Source organism: Electrona antarctica (genome assembly GCF_951216825.1).
Source record: "Electrona antarctica genome assembly, chromosome: 6".
NCBI classification, from domain to species: domain Eukaryota; kingdom Metazoa; phylum Chordata; class Actinopteri; order Myctophiformes; family Myctophidae; genus Electrona; species Electrona antarctica.
The window spans coordinates 36,546,162-36,567,370 of record NC_136811.1 but is presented as its reverse complement, the minus strand read 5'-3'; the positions used below and the strand labels follow the sequence as shown (position 1 = coordinate 36,567,370).

The 21,209-nt window shown below is 41.1% G+C and overlaps 3 protein-coding genes across 3 annotated transcripts; 2 read left to right on the top strand and 1 right to left on the bottom strand.

Moving 5' to 3' along the window:
• Positions 1 to 195: 195 nt before the first annotated feature.
• On the top strand, positions 196 to 9,860 carry etfb (electron transfer flavoprotein subunit beta). The gene is made up of 7 exons (XM_079504611.1): positions 196 to 354; positions 2,602 to 2,760; positions 4,444 to 4,602; positions 4,867 to 4,929; positions 5,529 to 5,687; positions 6,178 to 6,384; positions 9,072 to 9,860. The coding sequence occupies exons 1-6, from the start codon at positions 301 to 303 to the stop codon at positions 6,346 to 6,348; spliced, it is 765 nt and encodes a 254-aa protein (XP_079360737.1). The 5' UTR covers positions 196 to 300; the 3' UTR covers positions 6,349 to 6,384; positions 9,072 to 9,860.
• LOC306925637 (NACHT, LRR and PYD domains-containing protein 12-like) lies at positions 9,743 to 15,181 on the bottom strand (the record flags this gene model as incomplete). Its single annotated transcript, XM_079504592.1, has 7 exons — positions 9,743 to 10,858; positions 10,978 to 11,145; positions 11,303 to 11,389; positions 11,527 to 13,336; positions 14,116 to 14,166; positions 14,332 to 14,406; positions 14,854 to 15,181. The coding sequence occupies 7 exons, from the start codon at positions 15,179 to 15,181 to the stop codon at positions 10,546 to 10,548; spliced, it is 2,832 nt and encodes a 943-aa protein (XP_079360718.1). The 3' UTR covers positions 9,743 to 10,545.
• Positions 15,182 to 16,148: 967 nt separating this feature from the next.
• On the top strand, positions 16,149 to 20,425 carry LOC306925640 (B-cell receptor CD22). The gene is made up of 8 exons (XM_079504597.1): positions 16,149 to 16,314; positions 17,022 to 17,423; positions 17,820 to 18,134; positions 18,293 to 18,559; positions 18,853 to 19,125; positions 19,415 to 19,523; positions 19,633 to 19,798; positions 19,911 to 20,425. Exons 1-8 carry the CDS (start codon positions 16,287 to 16,289, stop codon positions 20,073 to 20,075), a joined length of 1,725 nt encoding a protein of 574 aa, XP_079360723.1. The 5' UTR covers positions 16,149 to 16,286; the 3' UTR covers positions 20,076 to 20,425.
• Positions 20,426 to 21,209: the final 784 nt, after the last annotated feature.

Sequence of the window (21,209 nt, the reverse complement as noted above, 5' to 3'; positions counted from 1 at the left end):
GAACTTTACTCTACTTACCGGCAGCGGAACGTTTCTTTACGAGGGTTTTGTTTGCGACGGAGATGACGAGAACACACTACAATATGGACTGTGATTGGCTACAAAATTCCATATGGTTGATGGTTTGCATTACTTGCAGCTTCTGATTGGCGTCTATGGTGGGCGGTCCCATTTAGTCCCGCCTTCAGTGGATTCACTCTAAAACATTTCCGACCTTCCTTTAAGGTTCATTGCGGTGACTGACTGCTGTGTGGCTAATTCAGTTAGCAGAGCTTGCAACAATAACACCACACAACTGCAATGTCTGGCCGAGTTCTCGTTGGAGTTAAACGTGTCATTGACTACGCAGTCAAGGTATTGTCTCCAAACTCTCCTTGTTTAAAAACAATTTCCAGAACATGCAAAATATGCTATTTGTCGTACTCTTTGAGGTGCTGTGACCTGCTATCCTCTGGGTCGTCTTTAGGCAAACTGTTAGCCATATCACTATCTGACTGACGCCTGACGGCGTACACTGCACTGCCAGTAGACACGTTACAACACAGCTTGTATTGTAGGAAAACTAACGTCGTTACAATACATTGCTAATAACACACGGTTTTACGTTATAACCTAACGTGAAAATCAATTGACCAGTTTGATTGATTGAAAATTGTATTAACAGTTTGTAGAATGTGTACCTGCTGGGATACCTTTCATAAGGTTGTTGTGAAAGGTATGTAATTAATTAGCCCGATAATGGCTGATATTCCATGCAATGCTGAAGTTGGTCAGCTGCAATGTCAACAATTTATTTTTGTAGTTATAATTTATTAATTCCCATACATCTAGCTGCAAAGATTAACCTAATCCTATTCAATTTGATCAAAACGTGCTACACACCTGTATAGTGTGTAAGATATTTTAACTGTTATTATCATAACTGGGGTGTTTTGTTTAATCAAGAATTCTATCAGAAATTCATTGCCTCTCATCTCAAACCACGTTTGCCAGACATTGATATTATGTTTGAGGGTGCGCTGTCCCACCTATATTCAGCTATTAGTGTAGATTTTCGTCTTAGACAAACATTAAATTCCCATTGTCAATGAATGGAGAATTTACGTCATATGTGGACGACCAAATCGGCTATTTCTGTCCTACACAGAGATTAAATTCCCATTGGCAAATTATGAATGGATAATTTACATCATATGAGTCTGACCAAATAGACATGTTACGTCATGAGGATGTACCCCCTCAAGAGCGCCCCTCACTTCACACAGGGGTGTGATTTTGTTATTTTTATTATCTGCATATATCAGTATCTGCATATCTGGCAACATTAAACTGAAAAATAGGAGTATATTCACTTAGTATTCACTGACTTATTCACTTAAAAGTATTCACTGACTTTGTATTTCCTGACATAGTATTCACATTATGGCCCGTCTGCATATTATCAAAGGGATGTGTAACACCCATGGCCATGCTCACTGTTAACATAGAGTCGCGGGTTGAGTTGTCTTTATTCTTTAAGGATGATATTTTCAGAGGAGAAATTTCAATTCAGAAGCACTGCCAGAGATGGGCTAAAAAATCTGAAGTCTCCTGCTAAATTCACAACTGTTGGCAGTTATGTGTATCTGTTTACAGCTGCTCTCTGCAGTGTTCCTGCTTTAGCTGCACTCAACTGGATCTGTCATACAGCCAGGCTTTCAGTCTGTTTGTACAGTGATACAACTCTTTCCTACTAGCAATTTTCTCAACTATGAGACAGGGGAGCAAAACGTGTCTGTCCAAGCTCTGTTAAGGGAAGGGTCACTCTGGGAGAGTTGGCACTTTCGAGGATTAGTCTAAGGCTTAGATAACCGTTTTTGTGGATTAAAATGTACATTGCCATAAATACATATATTGTCAATCAACATATTCAATCTGTATTTTATATATAATATTCACACAGTATACGATAGTTCGTAAAGACTCTTTATGTGTCAATAGGCAACTGATAGAAGATGAAATATTTATTTTTGACGCTACTATACACAATGCAAATAGCATACAACTATCTGAAGTGAAAGTTCAGACCTACATTAGAATTTAGAATAAATTAATATATAGTCAGAGTCTAATCTGTAGTTAATGTATTGTTCTCTTTCTCAGCTGCTCACTGGAGTGCATTACGATACAGATGGTAACAAAAGCATTCGGAAGGGGACGCAAACACTGCACTCTCCCAGTGCTGAAGCAGCAGAAAGATTCCACCTTTTTATTTTATTTTATAGCAATTAGAACATATTTCTTGGTGCATCTGGTCTGTTGTGGGGTGGCATGCACCAAAGGTAGTCAACCGGAGAGTGGCATCCAAGGACCATGTTGTCTAATGCATATACAGTGCATGGATCAAAGCACCTGAAGCAGTGTCACTTTGGTTTATTGCCTTTCAGCACAATGCACCACCAACCTGGCTCTCTCTCTCCCTCTCTCTCTCTCTCTCTCTCGTTGCTCTCTATCACCCCGTCTGTCAGGTTGTCCTAGAATCTAACGCTACTTGTCCCTTTCATCATGCTGTGCCCCCATCGTGTCTCTGGCTGTCCTAATGCTTTCTTCTTCCTCCTACAGATTCGTGTGAAGCCAGACAAAAGCGGCGTTGTGACGGATGGCGTGAAGCACTCGATGAACCCCTTCTGTGAGATCGCTGTGGAGGAAGCGGTCAAGCTCAAGGAGAAGAAGCTGATTAAGGAGGTGGTGGCTGTCAGCTGCGGGCCGCAGCAAGTACAGGTGGGTGTGACGGAGCACCAGGCCTCTGCACCACTGCCTCATTACAGATGTCCTTATAGACATGCAGGGAGTTGGCCAATAATAGCCATATAGTACTCATTCTTGGAGCAGGTGCACGTGGAGTCTCCGAGAGTGAATACATCTTTATTCTGGTTATGTTATGTTTTCATTTGTTGATTATAACCATGCTAAAAATAAGCGTTTCCATAGATTGTAAATGCGCTATGCTCAGCAGTTCTCTTCTGAAGTGCTGGGTGAAGCAGGATTTAAGCATTGAAATGTGAAAGTAGTGCCATACGCCGAAATGCTTCATCCATGGCTTATAATAGTACGCATTTCTTCACAGCTACAAGTACATTTGCAGAACAAATTAATTTAACAATTGTAGAGCCACCTGCTATGGCCCTTCTCGGATATTCAGGGCCACAACCCAGACGGGCTTAATATGCACAAGTGCCTTTTTACCAATGTCCTCTAGACATGCACTGTGGCAACTTGTCTGCTGTGTGTTCAGAATAAAAATTGAGGCATAGATTAATTATTTTGAGTTGTATGGGGTACTTTGTTAGCTATTGTAGGACTGTTTTCTTATTTGTTAGGGCTGCAAGGCAACTATCGATTATTTTCAGCGATTATTCTATTGATTACTTTTCCGAATAGTGTGTTTTTAAATATTTCTTAGTTTTTATACATCAACAAATCGATTAACCAGTTAAGTTTTATATTATTATTGCCAACAAAAAGTGAAGCTTTTCGACTATAATGACATTAGGGATCAATTACTAAGCCATTATATTACGACGTTTGTTATGATTATTTGTTATGACGTATTACATTGATTAGTTTTATTTACTGTTGCACTCCTAATAACTATGTTAAATACCTTATATTAACATAATTGTGTTTGTGTGCGCCTTTGCAGCCTCTGTCCAGGCCATGAGCTGTTTGGGCAATTTGTTGTGTTTGCTGTCTGAGAATGTTTGAGCCCATATCCTAGGCTAGAAAGATTTGTTGCCTAACCATTTCATGGGATTGGTGGTGAGGTGGTGAGTGCAGTTCATCTGAGGTGGTAGTGAGACTGAGAGCCATGCCTGAGGATTCTAATTAATCTATCTGATCAAATGGCATAATATTCTTTCAAAGAACATGTCTAAATCTGAACATGAAACTAGCTCAAAAGAAGTGCACATCAAGATAAAAAAAAGAAGATATCCAAAAACCTTTTGAAGTGCTGGACCCAAAATTAGCAAAGATCAAAGGCAAAGAAGCACAGCCTGCATTGTAGCTCCCTTAAGTGACTTTTTTTAAATTAAGCATTTCAAGCCAAAGCTCTCTTCTTCAGACTCAAGAGCTTTAGCTTGAAACATCACACATTGGACGTCTTGATTAATAAAGTCACTTAAGGGTGTGTGCCTGTGGACTTCCTTTTTGCCTTTAAAACCTAACCATACCAATACATACAAGTTTCAGTTCAGTTAATTTGTGAAATGTGTCTTTGAGCAAAAGAACACATCCAAACCTATATATCGCTACCACTTAAAGAATATACTACTGTATGTTTTTAGTCATGGATTGCAAAACTTGTCTAATGACGAATAATTGTTACTTGGGGGTTGCATTCTTGGAGCTCTGTCTTGTCTTGTCAGAGCTGTGTCTCAACTTAAGTGTATGTTGTTTATTCAGGAAACCATCCGCACTGCACTTGCCATGGGGGCAGATCGTGGCATCCATGTGGAAGTCCCTGCAAAGGATTACTCTAATATGGGACCCCTGCAGGTCTCCAAGATCTTTGCGGCTCTGGCAAAGAAGGAAGAGGCTCAACTCGTCATCCTCGGCAAACAGGTTTGAGATATCCGAAAGCAAAACTACCACTTTAGTCAAATTCGGCTTGAAACATTACTATTGGATGGATATCAATAAAATGATTGAAAACCAACCACATAATATTCCCATTCAAATATTGTCTACTTGACTGCATAAAGTGCATATCATTAGGTTATCTCATCAAAAGTTGTTTTGGTAGCTTGGCACCTTGGCATTCCTTATATCCAATATATTATATATTCCAATATTTTAAGACTCCCTGCTGTTTTCCCTCCTCCAAAGGCTATTGATGACGACTGCAACCAGACAGGTCAGATGACAGCTGCCTTGCTGGACTGGCCTCAAGTGAGTTTTAACTTTGATGTGGTGATTGAGTCATAGTATACTGACTCGCACCTAAAAGCATACTGTGTTGACATTATGTCACTGTACCACGTGTCTTATCAAGTATGGTGGATACTAGTTTAAGTCAGTCAGAGCTACACAAATCCTACAATGAAGGTCAAAGGCTGCTTGGAATCAGTGTTGTAGGGTGTAGTTACTATGTTCAGCCAACAGAGGAGGCACTAACACACTGTTAAAAACTCATCCTAAGGTTTAAGCAATCATAACTTTTAAGAGTGTTTCAAAATGGCCATCCAACAAGAACAAACTTCCATATTCAACTGATGCTTAACGACTGCTGGATGTTGCTACTTAAAGCATAATACAAATGTGTACATCTTGCCTGCATATAGGTTATTTATGGTACACCAACTTGATTCCCTTAGGGAAACTGAATTTCAGTCTTTGTGAGATGTGTTACTAGACACCTTTACAAACACATTGGTGATGAAATGTATTAATCCTGACTACAAGATAACATAGGGACTTAAACAAGATAATGTCATGTTAATGTTGCCTGTCCCGAGGTTTTGAATTGAGGCTCAGTGTTGTTATTTCAGGGCACCTTTGCATCTGAGTTGACATTTGAAGATGGTAAGGTGAAAGTGGTGAGAGAAATCGATGGTGGACTGGAGACCATTAAGATCAACATGCCTGCAGTGGTGACTGCAGACCTACGACTCAATACCCCCAGATACGCCACTCTTCCCAATATCATGGTACAGACATCCACACACACTATAGTTACAGAGTTGATTGTATTTCAGGGATGTGTTGACCCATAAATCTGTCAACTCTTGAAATAAGAAAGCTCTTGTTCATCTGGTCTTGATGCATTTTGGTGTAGTTTGGTGTTGTGCACTTACTCACCATTACCCAACCATGAATTAACCCAATCTGCCCAACCTGTTAAACAGAAACGCAGTGCAGTTGCCAGAGATATGGGGACAATTTAAAGAATAAATAACCGTGGGCGCATCCATGTGTACATCGCGTGCACGTCACGTTTTTTTAAATCTGAAAAAATGATAAAAAAACGTCTTGGCACGTAATAACTTTACGTCTTGGCACAGGTAGGGTATGCTGCTTAAAACGTAACCTGACGTTCCTGGCACAGATTGTGTTAATGCTCCAAAGATAAGCAGTTATTACGGTACACCCAAATTGTTTTAGCAAAGATTCACTCGTGTTCTTCGTCTCCATTATTAGAAAGCCAAAAAGAAGAAGATCGCTAAAATGCTGCCAGCAGACCTGGGCGTTGACATGACGTCACGATTAGAGGTGGTGAGAGTGGATGAGCCTCCTCAGAGACTGGCCGGTGTGAAAGTGGAGACGGTCGACGACCTGGTGAGCAAGCTCAGGGAGGCAGGGAGGATATAGAGGCTGAGAAGGAGAGCACAGGAACAAAACAGAAGGGTGAGTCTACTCTCCATATGTACACATCTTACACTGAACTCACACACACATTTACAGCCTTTCTCTTACATTCACCGCTGCAATAGCCTCACCTCAATGACAGTGTCCAATCTGGGCAATCAATGCAATTCTTATACTTATCTCTTATACTTTGTTGAATGTTGAACTTGCGAGACGTTATCAATAACGTCTCGCAAGCTTTTACTACAATATTATGAATACGCACATGAACGGGTTCTGTAATGTAAAGGTGAATAAGATGGGGAACAGATTACCTAGTATAACTAGCGGTTTCGGATGTTATCAGATGATTTAATCATTTAAGCCCTTATCAAGACCATGCAATGGAGCCAGTATGGACATTTCCTACATATTGATGTCAGTCATTGTCCAACGTTGCGTTTGGCGCGTTGTCCCACTACTAACCCTAAATCTAACCTACATAAACAAAATTGTAAGGTACAGAACACTGAAGTCCTTAAACCAGAAACCGAACCCTAACCTCAGTCTTAACTGGCCACGTTAAGTAAACAAAGCGAAGTTGTTGTATAGCGCAGTTTCATCATGTTTTTGCTTCAGCGACAGTAATTTCACGTACCCGTTTCCTAGTCGCCTACTGGCGTTAGGCAGTATGTGTAAATGTCCATATTACCTCCATTGCATGGTCTTGAACATATTGGTGATTATCGGTTGATAACATTCAAAGCAGGTGGTATAAGCAACCCTAGTCAACGGCAGAGATTCATTACAAACCTTGCAGTCTCTTTGCATTTCTTTGCATCTCTGTTCCTTATAATATTGCTCACCATAATGTTGCTCTGTCCTCCATAGTTAACATTATGGATATTATCTGGTTTGTGAATACTGTCTAATGTCTACTGTATATCACAGTTATACTTTTTGTCTTCAGTTACGTAGATATCATGATATATCGTGAATGAAATATCTTGCAATATATCTATTATTGCAGATATTGTGGAGTCAAATATTGTCACAGTATAGTATCATCATCCCACCCCTAGTCGTACAATAGCATTGCTTGCAGAAAAAAGCTGGCAGATCTGTTAATTTTGGCATCGAACAATGAAGTATAATTGGGCACTAATGTGTTTTGTTCATCAAGTTGGCTAATATTTGTCCCGTCAAACATTAAAGAAGATGCAGAGCATGTGGGGGTGCGACTGATAGACTAATTAATGGTCATAAATCTACACGCATGGAAAATCACAACTTGTTAATTAGTTCAGAGTCCATTTGTAAAACATGCAACACAAACAAGGTTGTGTTGTGACATTTTGTTGTTTATTTTGTGCACTTTAGGTTATGCCGACACTCTTTTTAGCATTTCACTGTATAACACATCATGTTTGACCCCATAATCGGAGCATCATCTGCATACTTAAGATGGTTAATTGGGGTGATGCCAACCAGTTTTGCAGCCTCTTAGTTGTTCGTATAAATCATTCATGTACACATTAAAGATGGGGGGGCAATTTTCACCAGCCCCCCGTCATAGTCTATTCAAACACCAAAGGAGTCAGAAACGCTGTTACCCCATCTGACCTGCATACTTTGGTTGACATGCCAGTATGCCAGGATTCTTATCATCATGGTATCAGGCACTGTTGACTCTATTTCTGAAATAACTTTTCATCTGTGACGCGGTCTAAAGAATTTGAAGCCAGCATCAATAACACAGGGAAGACTGTCTTTTCCACATTTCAGCTACTTGTTTCAAGGCACAAATAAGTACCATGCTTAGCCTTGAAGTCAAACTGTTTTGTTCATTAATCATTTCTATATTTATATTCATGAAACCGATCCAATAGAATAATTTCCGTGACTTTAGATACCACACTAGCTAATCAAATTGGGCAGGCCTAGGCTATAATTACCTCCCAGCATTGCCAGATTTGACCTTGGTGGCAGGAACAAGAGTAACGCCGGGGCTCCACCGGGCGCGTCAGCGTCGCGTCTCCGTCACCGTCAGGGAATGTTCCCTTTTTAATCAATGAAGGGGGGGCTCCACTGCCCGCGTTGTGTGACATTAACGCGTGCATTAAAGTTGAACCGGTGCGTTTTTTGACGCACGCGACGGAGACGCAACGCGTCCGGTGGAGCCCTGGCGTTATGGACAACATAGAATCTGTCAACAGTCGTGTTTACAAATCTAATTGGTCAGCTTTTTCTAGTCCAGGGCAGGGCTCTATGTGGGCCTACCTGAACCCAAGCCTTTAATGCCTCCATAGCTTCTGCATGATGTGTATTCACATGCTTATTCCAACCTGGCTTGATGTGGATGTGGAGGATCTACTGGATCTCCCTTATACACAGCTCCCACAATACCATCATACATACTGTAGACTTGTAGAGCAATAGTACAGGTGAAAAACAATTCAGGTCCAGGGTAGTCCGATTTATTTTCCTTCATTGTTTTACTTAATAATAATTTCACATTGTAGAAATACTCTAAAGGCTTGTATTAAAATTGAGGGGGGAGAATATATATTTGACCAAATTGTGATCAGTGATATGTCCCAAAATGTAATCATGTAATCAAAAGACTTCATAGAATATCAAAGATATAGATAGATAAAATGTAGCAATTGTTTCATGATTAAACTAATTAAAATGTTACAGTTAAAACCTATGTCTGAGTGCTGATGACTTCTCTTTCTTGCTTGTAGGAGTCCTGGGTGAATAAATGGACCATCATTATATAAGCTTACCCTGAGGACTGGTTGCTCGTGGCGGAAGCCTATTTATCCACCTAATCCCTCTGTTTGGGACTGTGACTCCAGCGGTTGTTCAAGCAAGAAGTACACTTGGGTGGAGTACTGAGAAACACTGTCTTGTAGCAGCCATCTTCCAGACCCATGGGGCCAGTCCTGTCTTTTATGTGAATTTTGTATCACATGGTACATGTATAATGTGGGTTACATACCTGGTGTGGAGTAATAGACAACCTGCTTCAGAAGCAGCAGAACACCAACATTCTTAACATGCAATACGTTCAAACTTCTTGCCGCCATCCATTAATGTCCCTGTTTGTATTGCACTATACATGTTGCCATGATCGGTACAAAGCAATTTCATTAAGTGACTTGAAGTCTGAATTATACCTTATCGTACAACGTTGTCACATGCCGAAAATAGCCGATATACAAGCTCACCGTACAACACGCCGGGCGTCACTTTGCGACACATTGTGAGCTTGTAGATGGGCCATTTTCGGGGTATTAGGCATGTCTCAGCTGTGTAAGTTTGTGTAAATGGTATATGTAAATATGGAGCCCAACATGTTTATTTGAATATGTACTTGAGCATTAGTGACATGTCTACTGAGTGACTTTGTCTGTATATTTTATAAAATATAATTGAAACTGGGCACCAGGTCTGCCTAGATAGTGTCTCTCAGTACGAGCAAGAGAAGAAAAAAAAGAAAAGAACACGTAAAGCTTACTTTTTACCACAAGCGCCTCGATTCTGTGTAGATTGTACAGATACCTTCCATGACAATAAAGTAAACTGTTTTTTAATCTAATATAATCAATGGTTGTCATTTTATTTGGGCATAATTTGGATTTGTTAAAGTTTTGAGCTAAAATTCTCCTAATATAATCAGACTGACTTCCTTGGATCAGAGTGCCTGTTTCTATGTGTCCTGTTTCTTAGATTTGATTACCTTTAATGTTTGGAAATGAATGAAAGGCAAATGGCCTCGGTACTATGAAAGGGGAGTCAAGTGAACAGTGAGGACTTGTTGATATCATACATTCAATTGGAAAGGTTTGTCATTTTCAACATAGCCTACCTACATGTATACAAATGTATAGTTGTCTGATTTTCAAATTGTTACATTTTTATTTTCAACTATGTTAATGGCATATTAAATTGTAATAAATGTTACAATTAATAAGGTCTTGACATCCTAAAAAAAAAGTAACATGTTTCATAGTGGTGTAGCTAATGTTCAAGTCACTGATTCAATTGGGATTTGGAAAAGACTAACATATACTGAAATGTGTCGTATATGAATTATAATACATTTCATTCATTGTGACATTAAGAACTTTTTATTGTAATTGTTTCTTTGTTTTTCTCAAGCTTTCTGTGCTTTAAAACAAACTGCACCCCCTAAATATACATGTAATCATATGATCATTTTGCACCAGCTCGAACAATAGAGGGCTTCAGCAACTCCAGAATCTTGGTCTTCAGCTCCCTGGCTTTTACTGCATTCTCTCCCTCCTCTATTACCTGCAGACCCTTCAGGACAGACTGCAAGGCATCAGCGTTCTTCACTGAGTCCATCTGGTCCCGGTCAGCCCGGATCTCTTCCACCCAGTCCAGGTAGGCCTGAAGTAAACCAAGGTCATCTACAAAGTTTCCAATAATGCGGAGATCGGGCCTTCGTCGCTCTAGCTCCCTCAGCCTTCTCCTTCCTCCCTCTCCGATGTCATTCCCCACAATGCTGATCAGACACACACAACGATGGAAATGTCATTCTCTCCACACTCCAGTAGATGGCATGGCAGTGTGAACATGTTTCTGAAAACTGAACAATGTATGTATGGGAGTCTTTGTACTTACGTCAGTGTCTTAAGAGAGGTGTTCTTGCTGAGGCAGTTGACAATGTTCTCTGTGCCCATCTCAGTGATGCCAGTGATGTCCAGGTAAAGTTCCTCCACTGTCGTGTTGTATTCCAGAGCATTCCACAGCTGCAAAGCCCCTTCTGGACCCAGATTATTGCCACACATACTGCAGGACCAAAGTCATTCCATTCAATAATAGCATTCCGTCTATATAATTATGTTTTAGGTGGTGAAATGTTCTTAAAGTAATACTTTGAATTCAACATTATTGTCTCCACCAGGCCGAAGGCATGGGGAGAGAGTATGTTTTTTAATATACTTACAACAGCTTCTTCACCTGGCATTCGTTTGATTTCAAAACAGCAGATTCTAAAATGGCTGCTTGTCTGTCAAGGCAGTTGTATCTCAAACTGAAAGAGATACTTAGAGTAAATAAAACATTTTGGAATGTATGTGTTTCATGTGGTGTACAAGTTAGTTACTATCTTTGTTTTGTTATGCATATTGTAATCACACATTATATAGTGTATGTTGTATCCACACTCACTAGAGAGATTCACAGCGATGAAGGATTGGACCCAGTCTGTTGAGTCCTCTGTTTCCGATGTTTGAGTAGCCTAGGTTGAGCTCCTCTAACTTGTGCGGGGAGAACTGCAGCACGTAATGCATTGCTGCACAGTCCACCACACTCAGCTTCATTTTAAACAGGTTCAGTTTCTTGATCTCTGGTGCTGCAGTGCTTGTAGCTTCCACCATGTGAAACTCCATTAGACAGTGGAGAAGATTCAGGGCAGTTTGGTTTTCCAGTACCCTGCCTTTAAACTGGGCCTGGAACCATAAACCTAGCTTCTTGGGGAGGCCATCCTGTTGCTCCATGGGGGTAAGGGCCAACCCCTCAAGCTGACCTGCCAGCCTTGCACGGAGAAGACCCATGAAGAAACGTGTGAACATGTGCAGGCTCTCCAGCTTGTCCACATCCAGGTCTTTATTTAGTAGAGGTACAGTAGTGGGGGATGATGGGGTTTCACCAAAACACCAGAAATCCAGAGCCTGGATTATATCTTCCTCGTTGTCGAGGTTGATCGCACAGTAAAGGGCAGCCAGATGCTCCTGAACAGTCAAGTGAAAGAAGGAAAACATGTCACCTGTCTCTTCTTTAAGAGGCTGTAGGATGTTGAGGAAGGTGCTCTGTACTTCAGCAGGTGCAACACCGTATTTCTCCAGATCTGCCCGGTCAAACAGGATCTTTCTGTTTAGAAGGTTTTCATAAGCCAATTTTCCAAGGCTGGTCAGTTGTTGTCTAGCCAGTGACAGGACCTCTGATTTTGGGGTGCTCCTCTCTGCCCTCCCCTTCAGTGCATGGTGCTTCACGGCTGTAAACAGGTAGCAAAAGTAAACCTCACTGACTGTTCTGGGTGGGTTCAGCTCCAGAGACTTTGAATCACCGTGATCATCTTGTTTCCCTGAGCTGAAAAACTCGGCCATAGCCGTGCAGATGATGTAGCAATAGAGGGGGATGAAGGACAACACAAAGATGTTGTCATTGCTCAGGACATAATCGTAGACTTTGTCAGCTACTTCCTTGTCTTTGTAGAACTTTGAAGTGTACTCCTTCACCTGCTGTTCTTCAAAGCCCAGTACCATGCAACACCTCTGGAAGAAACGCTTGGGTGCTTCTGTAGAAGGCCTCATTGTGACAATGACTGATGCCTCTGGAAGAAGGCTCCCTTTGATCAGGGCCACCATCAGCTCTGACACTGGCACCTTAGAGTTCACACCAATGTCACAAGTAGGAGCATTCCATCTGAGATGGAATTTGAACTCATCCAATCCATCTAGGATGAACAGCAAAGAGCTTGGTGAAGCAAAAAGGTCCGGTAGAACTGTCTTTAGATACAAGAAGCGGTCTCCAAGCAGATCGAATAAGCTCAATGGCACTTCAATCAGATTTAGCTCTCTGAAGCGCAGGTCAAAGACGCAGGTGAAATTGCGCATGTTCTTCCCCAACGCCCACTCATAGACCAGTCTCTGTACTGCTACACTCTTTCCGATGCCAGCAATACCTTTCACTTTAACCCTTTTTGGTGGCCTCCCTGTTGTTTCCTGGGGGCTAAGGAGGTGACGTGGCTGGATGCGCTGGCAGGCCTGGTGGACATAGATGCGCGCACGCCGACTGGCTAGGTCAAAGTACTCATGTTGGCTGCTGTCAATTAATTCATAGTCTTCTGTCACAAAGAGATCTGTATAGCGGATCTCGATATGAGATGCAGAGTTTGAAGCATTTCCCTCACCCTCGGAGTAGCATTTTAGTTGCTCTGTGCGTTTCAAAAGAGTAGTTTTGTGGGCAGAAATTGGAACTGTAGTTGACAACACAAAATCACAAGCAACTTATGTCAATGGAATTTTTTTCACATATAGCTTGTTAAAGATGGAGTGATTTTGTTTTACTTTTTCTGTTTTGTATGTGTCTGTGGAGTTACTCTAATAATAGACCCAAGGTGTGGTTAGAATATTCAAATATGTCTTCCCTGTGTATTTTTGAGGGGTGCTAGCCCCTCCTATACAAAGTTTGTTTAGTAAACGCAGACAATGAAGGGAAAATTGATGTCATAATGTGTCGTTTACGTCATATTGTCTCTTTATTGTTAATGAAGTATAATGTTTGTGTTGGCACCGTTTGTTTTACATCACCATTACATCACCTAATCAACATGACTTTAATATATTAGCGCCCCTCACTTCACACGGGTGTGATTTTTGGTTTCTTCCTGACAGCTGAAAGCTTTTGAGTCAAAAGGCCCAATCAAAAATACACAATTTTTGTGACATAACTCTAAACCCTCCCCCATTATTATCATACAACACAGCTGTGGGCGAGGCTTAAGTTCAGTTGGGTTGTGCTAAGGTGAAAAACGGGTATACTTTATGAACTGGTGGGTGTGCCGGTATGGCCACACACAAACACAATTTTAACACTTTCTGTACACAATCGTAGTAATCTTACTTAGTCTTACTAATCATAGTAGCTGATGATCATGTTTTAAGGGGTAAAAAAAATCACAGCACTCCATCTCTAAGCAGTTCTGATCAAAGTCAATATTGGGAGAAAATGGTAAAAAAAAACATTTTTACATACCTCTGATATTGGCTGACTTTATGCTCCTGCGAGGTTTCAACTCTTTTTTAACTGCATTATGCAAAAGATAATTTGAATTGTCATAACATGCTTTTAAATCATTAATTCAATATTTAATTAATTTCTTCTACAAATGAATATATGAAATGTCTTTCATTATTTATAGTGGTACTAGGAGGAACTAACTTTCCATGATGCATGAGTAAGGAAATTTACCTTCAGTGGTTACGGTGAAACCTTTACTCTTCTTCCCCTTGAATAGCTTAGCAAATGGGCCTTTGGATATTTTGTCTGTAAACAGTAAGGAAATAAAATGCAGGGGGAAAAAGATGCTGCCATTATAAACGTACAGTATACTGTACTTGTCTTGAGTCAGAACCATCTCTAGTAACCTTGATCTTGATTTATACATTTCAAAGTCCTATCCCTTTTCATTTGTCGTGGTCATTCTCAGTTTATAGAACTTTTCTATTGCACTTGCACAATAACATCTTTGCTTGGGTTATGGCACTGAAATTGGCAAGACATCAGAGTATCTGAATTGCACCCTGTCAATCATTTTCCTTCAATACTTCTGCTCATGCAGTAAATCCTGGGCTCAATTCGAATCCCTTATTGTTCTGATTGCTTGGTTCTGAAAAAACATTACAATTTGTCTGTGTTAAAACCTAAACTATATTATTTTCCTAATAGGCGCAGAGATCATAAATATATCTTGCTCTTGTAGCCTTACTCTACCTTCAAGTTGAACAGGAACAGGCTCCAGCTTCGTGTCTGTCTCATCTCTGCAGTGTCTCTCCACCCAAGCCTGAAGATCCTCGCAGTAATAATCCTGCACCTCCCTCAGCACTTGCAAGAAACTTTGGCTACTCTCCTCGCTGGCACACACTGCCTCCAGGGCCTGCGCCACAGCATTTGAAGGTGACCGCTCCAGCAGGGACAGGTAGAGACTGGAGGAGAGCACATTGGCGTCACGTAGCCAACGCAGCAATGGTGCCGGGTGGTCACGGGTCCAGTTCAGCAGCAAGTCTCTCTGAGATCGAAGTAGCTGCTGGGTTGAGCTCATGGTTTATAGGAACGGTGTCACTGTCAAGAATAAATGTTGAATATATGTAACTAATTTACACAAAATGACACAATCAGGTCTTTAAGGAAGTTTAGGCTAATAAGTCAAACCCACACATAAAGAAGTGGGTATAAATTAGCTTTGCATCATAATCTGCTACAGTCCCTCAATTATAGGCAGAAATCTCTTGTCTCTTGCAGAGTATGCTATGCTAAACTATCAGAGAAAAACTTTTAACCTCATTACAGACCCACACCCTGAATGTAAACTATACCATAAAGAAAGGAGAACACACAAATTAATAATGTGTTTAACATACTTAGCTAGAAAAGATAATACATCGATCCACTTCCTCCATAGTCCGTGTTCTACTTGCCTGTCTTGCTTGTAGTATAGAGATGATTTATTCTGTGCTGGAAGGAGGAGTGTCAAGGCTTGGACACCAATTCAACAGAGTCTAGAGTCCATAGTTTATATAATGTGTTATATAGTATGACCCTGATTGCAGTCTTTTATTGGATCATTGAAAAACATTAATTTGTGTGGCATGACAAATGTTTTACAGTTGGTCTTTACATTTTAATATTTTGCATTAATGTTTCAATAACATCCTACATACTGTAATAATAGTGGTTGTAAAAAGTTTTGAAAAGTCACAACATTTTCATCAGAATGAATGTCGCACAACTAGTGGTTAGGTTTTCGATAGAGGGATTCAGTCAGAGAAATTGCAAATAGCTTGGCAAGTAGGAAAAACCCTGGCATGAGAGTGACTCATTCAGTGTCATGAGTTATCTCGCATTTCTGCTGTAGTCTGTCTTTCAGTTGCAAACTTTTACAATGGATAATTCCATCAATTGAACTACTGACCTTTTTAAAAAAGAAAAAAAAAGCAGTCTAAATTAGGTGAATTAATTTCTAAATAATGTAAATATTGTATGTCCCCCAGTAAGATGCAAGTTTAAGAGGACAGAAGAACAGGACAGAAGATACCTACAGTATCCACAAAGGCAAATGAAACCAATCACAACTTCCTCTTCCTGCGACTTTGTCTCCAGACTTTGTCTGTTGGCTGAGTGGTGTTGCAGTCGTGCATCTGGACACAATGTTTCTTGTATGTCCTGTGATTTTTGGTGAGTGTGTTCATTCTATTGGTTTTTAAAATATTTTAATTCAATTAGATATTCTTTGTCAGTCTGATTGAATTTGAAAATGTTGACTATTGACTGGCCTTAATTGTATATTACAACAGATACAAATCATGCTAAATTGAAATTTACTGTAAGAGATGTAAGGGAATAATGTATTTCTTTCTAAGCTGAAATGTTAATTGTTTGATGCAGGTTTTTAAAGTACAGGTATAGTACACTCTGCTCATTGGATAGGTCCACATTATTATGTTTTCAAAGACAATTCTTTTTATTTTAATAAGGCACTGCACATAACCCAGTGTAAAAAAAGAAAACATGCGTGCTTGGCGTGCTAAAGTTGCTGCCGAATCACATCAAGAGGATGCTGTTTCTCCTTTCTAAAAATACATCTGTTGTGAAACATATTTCATTGTGTCACATTAGATTAACACTACTTGACAATTTGATACATTAATTGAACCGCTTAAGCCCTATTTTATTACTGTATACACACTCACACATTGTAATATCAAATAGCTATTGTCATACATCCAGTATAAAATGAGGCTTAAGCGGTCAAATTGTCAAGTAGTGTTAATCTGCTTCATGTACATTTGATACTTAGTTCCATGCACTGTGCTGTGTGTCCATGTCCACTTAATAGTCATACAAACATTACATTTATTGTGGTTGTGTCCTCTCTGTCATAGCATCAGCCTTTTGGACAGGCACCCAGGCTGTGTCCCCGAAACCCTCTGTCCCTGAGCATGTGCATGGCCTGGCGGGCTCCTGCGTGGTCATACCCTGCTCTTTTACTCCTCTAGCTCCTTATGCTGCCAGGGGGAGGGTGGATGTCAGGCTGAGGTTCAAAGCCAAAGGTGGAAGCTACTTGTTCCCTCTCCGCAGCACAGCTTTCAACAGTGAGGACGGAAGTCAAGTGAGCAGGGACTTCCAGGGACGCACGGCCCTTTACGGACGCATGGCAGATGGAGACTGCTCTGTGAAGATGGAAAGGGTCAGCATGGATGACTCTCACCTCTTTGAGGTAGCACTGAAAGATAGAGATGACTCGCTCTGGGGAAGGCCAAGTAACTTCATCTTGGAAGTTTCAGGTGAGTGGGAGAAAGCCCCCCAACAGTCTATCGCACGCACGCACGCACTCACTCACTCACTCACTCACACACACACACACACACACACACACACACACACACACACACACACACACACACACACACACACACACACACACACAGTTTGCATAAACATGTTAAATAAACAATTTTTAGAACATAACTATTGAAGTGGTTAGCCTGTTGTAAAGTCTCTGTTACAGCATGTTTATTAGTTATACATTGATACCTAAAATCCAGTCTGTATGCATTCCTACTATTCCTTGAGTTAACAATGTATTGTAAATATATTTAAGTAATTTATGTGCAATTAATTAACCTTAAATAATATAAAGATAATGAAAATAATGGAACCAATCTGGTCATCATGGACAGATACCCCAGAGCCTCCTGTCATCAGTGGCGTAGAATCAGCCACAGAAGGACAGTTGGTGACCCTGAACTGCACCGTCAGCAATTATTGTCCTATCGAACCTCCTGCACTCTTGTGGCACTGGGAAAGAGGAGTCCTGCAGGGAAATGGCAGTGATCATAGGGAAAAGGAGGTGCTACATCCCCAGTCGCCCAGTCCTATGATAGTGGCCTCTTTGTCCTTTATCACCTCATACCATGTAAAACCCAGGCTCCGCTGTGAGGCCACCTATCCAAGCAACAACATACAATCAGCTTTGAAGGATCTTCACATAACATGTAATGTAAACATTTTGATTACTATTGTCTTTTTTGTGTCATTTTTCTATGATATAATTAATTTGTGTGAAACATTATTGCAGATAACTTTAAATGTTTTGCTGTTCATTGTTTTAAAATAAATATTTATACAATACCCCTCTCTGCATACTCTCCAGTTCCTCCGAAAGATGTGAAGGTTCAGGTTCAGACCTTGACAGTCCTGGAGGGGGCCACAGCATTGCTGAGCTGCTCCTGTAAAGCTGACCCCCCTGTGTCAGACTACCACTGGTCCTACACCCAGCATGGTGTCACTGTGAAGCTTCACCGGCGCACATCACACATGGTCCGCTTGTACAACGTGACCCGGGACATAAGGGTCCGCTGCTCAGCACGAAACATGATTGGTCAAGGAGAGTCCCATCCTACACCGTTGAGCGTGCAATGTAATTCTGCAGTACCTTGGTTACATACAATTCAATTTAATATTTCCAACAGGGCTTTCAAGTAAATCAGTGGCTCACAAAGTAAAGGGTGGCACAAAATACTTATTCCAGATGATTATATGACACGGCTTTACATCACTTCCTGTGATTGAAGTGCAGTAAACTTGAACACCTTACAGAGGCTAATTCTTTAGTTTAGAGGGTATGGTGGGCATCACTTGTCTTAAAGAAATATAACCCCCCCATCACTGACTAATACAACACCCTCTTTCTCATATACTTTCTCTTCCCAGACAAGCCAGCCATCCTCCATCTGTCATCCTCCTGTGCCATTGAGGGTTTGGAGGTGCAATGTCAGTGTTCAGTTGACTCCTACCCCAGGCCAGCAGTCACCTGGAGTGTCAATGGGAGTGTGCCCCCTAGTGGTTACAACATGTCAGTGACATCTGATCATGGAACTCAAACAGCTTCACTCAGGGGCCATGTGTTCAAGCCTGTGAGGGTGGTTTGCTTTGCTGTGAATGCGTTGGGCAATGACTCCCTCACCCTGTTGCAGGGAGAAGAAGGTGTGTTCTAAACCATTCACCCCATCCATCTACAACTGTATCTACAGTATCTATTTATCTATCCATATATCTGTAGCCTGCTCTGTATAATAATAATTAACCCATATCATTAAATATTGTTTTCTAGCACTTTTGCCAGGCAACCGATACTGTACCTTGTACTGTACTGTACCAAGACACATCTTTTTAAAGTGTAACTAAATTATACTGAGATGAAAAGAAAGACATGCTGACAACAATATCCTGATCCACTGCACTTTTTGTTTTCTTTTTTGTCGTCAATGTGCAGTGATGGACTCTTTGTTGTGGTTGGTGATAGGAGCTGTGGCCATCAGCCTGATCATCATATTCTTAATTTCATTTCTTGTCCTGTTATATTGCCGAAGGAAGCCTGGAAAGTAAGGAGCTATGCAATGCCGCCATGTACCGTAGTAGGCCTACATTACAGTTAATTTGTCACATGTTTTGGCCAAATTGGAATTGAATTGGTTTTATTGATCCTTTCAGACATGTCCTCAGTAGACCTCCACCAGTCTACCCAGGAGACATGGGGATCTATCAGGACCGGATGCCCCTCTACATTAACTGCACAGAAGTGACCAACATTTACAACAATGGCAGCTATCAGCTTGTATACCAGAACTGCACCCCTCTGTTTGTCCGCACTAAACAGGTACAGTATATGGATGACCTTACATTACATTATAGCTGGCTGCAGAGGGGCCATAAAGAGAAAATCATAATTGTGCCTCCCTGATTTGATGATTAATGTGTCCCTTATCCAGACTCGCCCAATAGGTAGAAGGGGAGGGGAGAGACGAGTGGGTGAGAGGAGAGGAGGAGAAAGAAGAGTGAGACAAGGTGGTTCCCGGGTTAGAGCTACGCAAGAGACACATAGCAGCACGACTACACCTGAAACTGAGACGGCCATCTACCTGGAAATACTCTGAGCTCCACACAGGGCTTGTCACATACCCTCACACAACTAATGAATACACATTTACCCTTTGTTAATGTTCTTGTTTTGGTTTAAAGTGCTTAGTACTACATCACAATTTAATAAAGTGCTACATCAGAGGATCCGTGATGGCTAAAACCATGTTCATCAACAGTGATGTTGATGACAAGATCTCCCTTCTGACTCATCATCAGTGCATCCATGGCAATGCTACCTCTTTTTTTAAATATATATATAATTTTTATCCCATGATTTTGCAACCCAGTTTTTTCACCCAGTGCCAATTATCTAATGTAATCCTGGGCGCTACACTTCCTCTGCCAACCTGGGGGGGCAGCGGACTGACCTCATGCCTCCTATGCATGAGGAGTCCAAGCTGCTTCTGTTCACCTGACAGGGGGGAATTTCCCTGGCCGGACATAACGCGTGGAAGGAACACGTTATTCAGACCAGTTCCTTTCCCCTTCATCGGGCGCCCCGGCTGGCCAGGGGGAGGTAGTTTTAGAGACCAGGATTACTGCATGTTTTTGTGAGGGTACCTACCCTAGGGGACACGGGGAGAACATGCAAACTCCACACAGAAAGGCCCTTTCGCCAACCCCACCTCGGGTATGGGCACTGATGACGCGGAAGAGGGAACACGCGCCCCTACCTCAAAGAACTTCTCAAACCACAACCCTCTATTCCAACCTTTGCTCGTCCAACTCCAACCTCCTCCTTGCCCTTATGACCAATCTCCGCACCATGGGCGACCGGGCATTCAGCTACAAATCCCTGCAATCTACCGATGATTTTTTTAAATGGACTCAAAACATAAAGCGTTTGCTTTGTCTATTTTTTTCGAAATCATTTACAATATGCCTTAATTTGATTTTAATACTTTTTACCCCAAGAAGGGTCTTATGTTGCCAAATGTTTTTTGTTGTTTTTTGTCTTGCCTTTGTTATTTTCGATGTCATTGTTTTTAAACCATGTAGCACTTTGAAACAGTGCATTACAAATAAAATGTATTATTATTATTATTAATCAGTGTCTTTCATCCAGTCCAGAGCCTTAGATATCCATGGCTCTGATCCAGTCAGACTGACCCTTACACCTGATGCACTGGTGTGTTTTGTTAAATGGT

Excerpts from the sequence above, each read along its gene's own strand:
- etfb (XM_079504611.1), top strand. The coding sequence starts at position 301 with ATGTCTGGCCGAGTTCTCGTTGGAGTTAAACGTGTCATTGACTACGCA. Across the intron at positions 355-2,601 it reads TCATTGACTACGCAGTCAAG|ATTCGTGTGAAGCCAGACAA; the intron begins GTATTGTCTCCA and ends TTCCTCCTACAG. Across the intron at positions 2,761-4,443 it reads GCGGGCCGCAGCAAGTACAG|GAAACCATCCGCACTGCACT; the intron begins GTGGGTGTGACG and ends TTGTTTATTCAG.
- LOC306925640 (XM_079504597.1), top strand. The coding sequence starts at position 16,287 with ATGTTTCTTGTATGTCCTGTGATTTTTG. Across the intron at positions 19,126-19,414 it reads CCTGTTGCAGGGAGAAGAAG|TGATGGACTCTTTGTTGTGG; the intron begins GTGTGTTCTAAA and ends GTCAATGTGCAG. Across the intron at positions 19,524-19,632 it reads TGCCGAAGGAAGCCTGGAAA|ACATGTCCTCAGTAGACCTC; the intron begins GTAAGGAGCTAT and ends TGATCCTTTCAG.